We start from the raw sequence: 5,000 nt of genomic DNA on the forward strand, positions 1-5,000 counted from the left end.
CTACACCTCACGCTGCCTCGGCAAGGCCAGCAGCCCAGACCATCACACAAACCAACCTCCCTTCCACTGACTCCATCTACACCTCACGCTGCCTCGGCAAGGCCAGCAGCCCAGACCATCACACAAACCAACCTCCCTTCCACCGACTCCATCTACACTTCACGCTGCCTCGGCAAGGCCAGCAGCCCAGACCATCGCACAAACCAACCTCCCTTCCACTGACTCCATCTACACCTCACGCTGCCTCGGCAAGGCCAGCAGCATCATCAAGGACCAGTCTCACCCCGGCCACTCCCTCTTCTCCCCCTCTCCCATCGGGCAAGAGGTACAGAAGTGTGAAAACGCACACCTCCAGATTCAGGGTCAGTTTCTTCTCAGTTATTAACTTGGCTTCTGCAAATTGTCCCTGGTGTGCAGGATGGTGCTAGTCACTGGTCAGTGTGGACTTGGTGGGCTGAAGGGCCTGGATCTCCAAACTAAACTAAACTCAACTAAAAAAGAGAAGTTGGGAGGTCTTGTTGCAGTTGTATTAGACCATGGTGCATTTAGAGTAATGTGTTCAGTTCTGGGCTCCACGTCACAGCAAAGATATTGTCAAACTGGAAAGGGTACAGAGAAGATTTCAGAGGATGTTGCCAGGACTGGAGGGTGTGAGCTACAGGGAGAGGTTGAGCAGGCTGGGTCTCTATTGCCTGGAGCGCAGGAGGATGAGGGGAGATCTTATAGAGGTGTACAAAATCATGAGAGGAATAGATCGGGTAGATGCACAGAGTCTCTTGCCCAGAGTAGGGAATCGAGGACCTGAGGACATAGGATTAATGTGAAGGGGAAAAGATTTAATAGGAATCTGAGGGGTAACATTCTCACACAGAGGGTGGTGGGTGTATGGAACAAGCCGCCAGTGGAGGTAGTTGAGGCTGGGACTATCCCAACGTTTAAGAAACAGTTAGACAGGTACATGGAGAGGACAGGTTTGGAGGGATATGGACCAAACGCAGGCAGGTGGGACTAGTGTAGCTGGGACATGTTGGCCGGTGTGGGTTGAGTTGGGTGTGTTTCACACTGTATGACTCTGTGACTCTATGACCAAACCAGCTTTGCTTGTTCTTGTCCCATTTCACTGCACATCGTGTATGTGTATGTGACAAATAAATTTGACTTGACTTGACTTGGAATAACTTGCTGTTCGACTTGTGGAGATTCTCAGACATCCACCCCTGCCCCTGCCAGGCCCGACATTAGGGGAGTTTGCCAAAGCCAGTTGAAATTAGTTTCCACACTGTGTCACACCTTGACACCATGACTCTCAGACTCTACGTCACGCTGAGCATATGAAGAATATGAAAAGATGGCACGGATGCTGGTGTTTAGTTTATTGTAGTTTAGTTTAGAGATACAGCATGGAAACAGGCCCTCTGGCCCACCGAGTCCGTACCGACCAGCGATCCCCGCACACTAACACTGTCCTACACGAGGGACAGTTTTTACATTTTTATACCAAGCCAATTAACCTACAAATCTGCACGTCTTTGGAGTGTGGGAGGAAACCGGAGTTCTCAGAGAAAACTCACGCAGGTCATGGGGAGAACGTACAAACTCCTTACGGACAGCACCCGTAGTCAGGATCGAACCTGGGTCTGTGGCGCTGTAAGCGCTGTAAGGCAGCAACTCTACCGCTGCGCCACCGTGCCGCCCATATTTGTGTTAGAGAGAGGTACGTGGGTAAAATGTGATGGGCAAAGGCTTGGAGAGTTTGTCGATCTTTGGGGTATTAAATGGATCACAGACAATCCAAGGAGTTAATCTGATCGCATGGCGATGTTACACAGATCACTGGCGACACACTGTCAATAGACAATAGACAATAGACAATAGGTGCAGGAGGAGGCCATTCAGCCCTTCGAGCCTGTATGCACCGCCATTCAATGTGATCATGGCTGATCACTCTCAATCAGTACCCCGTTCCTGCCTTCTCCCCATACCCCCTCACTCCGCTATCCTTAAGAGCTCTATCCAGCTCTCTCTTGAAAGCATCCAACGAACTGGCCTCCACTGCCTTCTGAGGCAGAGAATTCCACACCTTCACCACTCTCTGACTGAAAAAGTTCTTCCTCATCTCCGTTCTAAATGGCCTACCCCTTATTCTTAAACTGTGGCCCCTTGTCAGTACGCAAAGGGTTAAATAGATCCTCCTGAATGCAGAGAGACTGTGGCAGACCAGGTTGACGCAGCGGTAGAGTTGCTGCCTCACAGCGCCGGAGACCCGGGTTCCATCCCGAATATGGGTGCCGTCTGTACGGAGTTTGCACGTTCTCCCCGTGACCTGCGTGGGATTTCTCCGGGTGCTCCGGTTTCCTCCCGCACTCCAAAGGCGTACAGGTTTGTAGGTTAATTGGCTTCGTGGGTGTGTAAATTGTTCCTAGTGGGTGTGCGGGATAGTGTTAGTGTGCGGGGATCGCTGGTCGGCGCGGACTCGGTGGGCCGAAGGGCCTGTGCCGACAGAGGCTACAGGATCCCTGGGGAAACTCTGTCTGGACACAGAGGGTCAATGCGGCAAGTTTCCAATGACTCTCACAAACTTCTACAGATGCACCACAGAAAGCAGACTGTCGGGATGCAGCACAGCTTGGTTTGGGAACAGCTCTGCCCAAGGCCACAAGAAACTACAGAGAGTTGTGGACGTAGCCCAGCCCATCACACACACTACACTCCCCACCATTGTAGGGGAGGGGGGAGAGGAGAGGGGAGGGGAGAGGGGAGAAGAGAGGGAGGAGGGGAGGGGAGGGGGGAGGGGAGGGGAGAGGGGAGAGGGGAGGAGAGAGGGGTGAGGGGAGAAGGGGTGGGAGAGGGAAGAGGGGAGAGGGGAGGGGAGAGGATGGGGGAGGGGAGAGGGGAGGGGAGAGGGGAGAGGGGAGAGGGGAGAGGGGAGAGGGGAGAGGGGAGAGGGGAGAGGGGAGAGGGGAGAGGGGAGAGGGGAGAGGGGAGAGGGGAGAGGGGGTGGGAGAGGGGGAGAGGGGAGGGGGTGGGAGAGGGGAGAGGGGAGAGGAGAGGCAGCATCTTTGACAGCCTGGATGCAGTGAGATATACTTCTGGCTGCCTGCCACAGCTCCCTGCCGTTTGGATTGGACCCTGTCCCTGTTTACATACTTGAGATAGCATCGAGACGTTGCCATCTCTGCCGGCTGCTCTGACCTCTCTCCAAGACCCCCCCCCCCCCCACCCCACCCCCCCCCCCCCCCCCCCCCCCCCCCTGGCTCCTAATCAGTCGTGATCGGCTCCAAGATCCTCAACTGTGCCAGATGAGTGGAAAAAGAGCAGAGTTTCAAACCAGAAACCTGCTTCATATTATAGGAGAAATAAAATCCTTTTTGTTTCTATGTGTGGATAAGCAGACCCAAGGTACCTTGGTAGGTTACAACGGGCCTGCCCAGCCTTTAATAGACTTTAGACTTATAGATACTGCGCGGAAACAGGCCCTCCGGCCCACCGAGTCTGCGCCGCCCAGCGATCCCCACACACTAATATTATCCTACCCACCTCAGAGACAATTTTACATTGATGCCAAACCAATTAGCCGACAAACCAGTACGCCTTTGGAGTGTGGGAGGAATCCGGAGCACCCGGAGGAAACCCACGCAGGTCACGGAGAGAACGTGCAAACTCCACACAGACAGCACCCGTAGTCGGGATGGAACCCGGGTCTCCGGCGCTGTGAGGCAGCAACTCTACCACAGCGTTGTTGTGCCTTCCTGTCTGAGTCAGAGGGTGGTGAATCTGTGGAATTCATTGCCACAGACCGCTGTAGGAGGCCAAGTCAGTGGATATGTTAAGGCGGAGATTGGCAGATTCTTGATTAGTACGGGTGTCAGGGGTTATGGGAGGAGGTAGGAGAATGGGGTTAGGAGGGAGAGATAGATCAGCCATGATTGAATGGCGGAGTGGATTTGATCGGCCGAATGAGCTAATTCTGCTCCAAAAAACATGAACTTTCTCTGAAGATCAATGTTGACACAGAATAGGCCCTTAACATTGGACCGTATGTTAACAAAGAACAGTATAACACAGGAACAGGCCCTTAACATAGGACTGTATGTCAACAAAGAACAGTTCAACCCAGGAACAGGCCCTTCGGCCCACTATGTCCGCGCTGAACATGAGGCCTTGATGGAATGGCAGAGCTGACTCGATGGGCCAAATGGCCTAATTCTGGTCCGATGTGGTAAGAAGTCACAAAATCTTAGTGGTCACCTCACTGAAACCTACCAAACAGTGAAAGGCTTGGACAGAGTGGACGTGGAGAGGACGTTTCCACTAGTGGGAGAGTCTAGCAACAGAGGGCACAGCCCCAGAATTAAAAGTATGTTCCTTTAGGAAGGAGATGAGGAGGAATTTCTTTAGTCAGAGGGTGGTGAATCTGTGGGATTCTTTGCCGCAGAAGGCTGTGGAGGCCAAAGCAGTGGATATCTTTAAGGCAGAGATAGATGGATTCTTGATCAGTACGGGTGTCAGGGGTTATGGGGAGAAGGCAGGAGAATGGGGTTGAGAGGGTGAGATTGATCAGCCATGATTGAATGGCAGAGTAGACTAGATGGGCCGAATGGCCTCATTCTGCTTCTGTCACGTATGTACTTATGAGCGTATGAGCCATCACTATGCTTAAACTCATAATGACAACCAATGCATGCAACACTCTGCAACAGATCTCTGCAGAGCTGCAAGGCATAGGGGCTGCAGTTCACTGTGTCAGATTAACTTGAAGGCACGGTGGCGCAGCGGTAGAGTTGCTGCCTCACAGTGCCGGAGACCCGGGTTCCATCCCGACTACAGGCGCCGTCTGTGTGGAGTTTGCGCGTTCTCCCCGTGACCTGCGTGGGCTTTCCCCGGGACCTCTGGATTCCTCCCACACTCCAAAGACGTGCGGGTTTGTCGGTTAATTGGTTCGGCATCAATGTAAAATTGTCCCTGACGTGGATCGGATAATATTAGTGCGCGGGGATCGC

At 53.0% G+C, this 5,000-nt stretch overlaps 1 protein-coding gene across 1 annotated transcript in view; it reads right to left on the reverse strand.

The window, feature by feature from the left end:
- The window catches only part of LOC144602916 (collagen alpha-1(V) chain-like), an 11,293-nt gene extending 6,570 nt beyond the window's left edge, over positions 1–4,723 (reverse strand). The window contains 1 exon segment of the mRNA XM_078416038.1: positions 4,630–4,723. Within this exon segment, the coding sequence (XP_078272164.1) occupies positions 4,630–4,723 (94 nt within the window).
- Positions 4,724–5,000: the final 277 nt, after the last annotated feature.

This window comes from Rhinoraja longicauda, chromosome 19 (genome assembly GCF_053455715.1).
Source record: "Rhinoraja longicauda isolate Sanriku21f chromosome 19, sRhiLon1.1, whole genome shotgun sequence".
Lineage (NCBI taxonomy): Eukaryota > Metazoa > Chordata > Chondrichthyes > Rajiformes > Arhynchobatidae > Rhinoraja > Rhinoraja longicauda.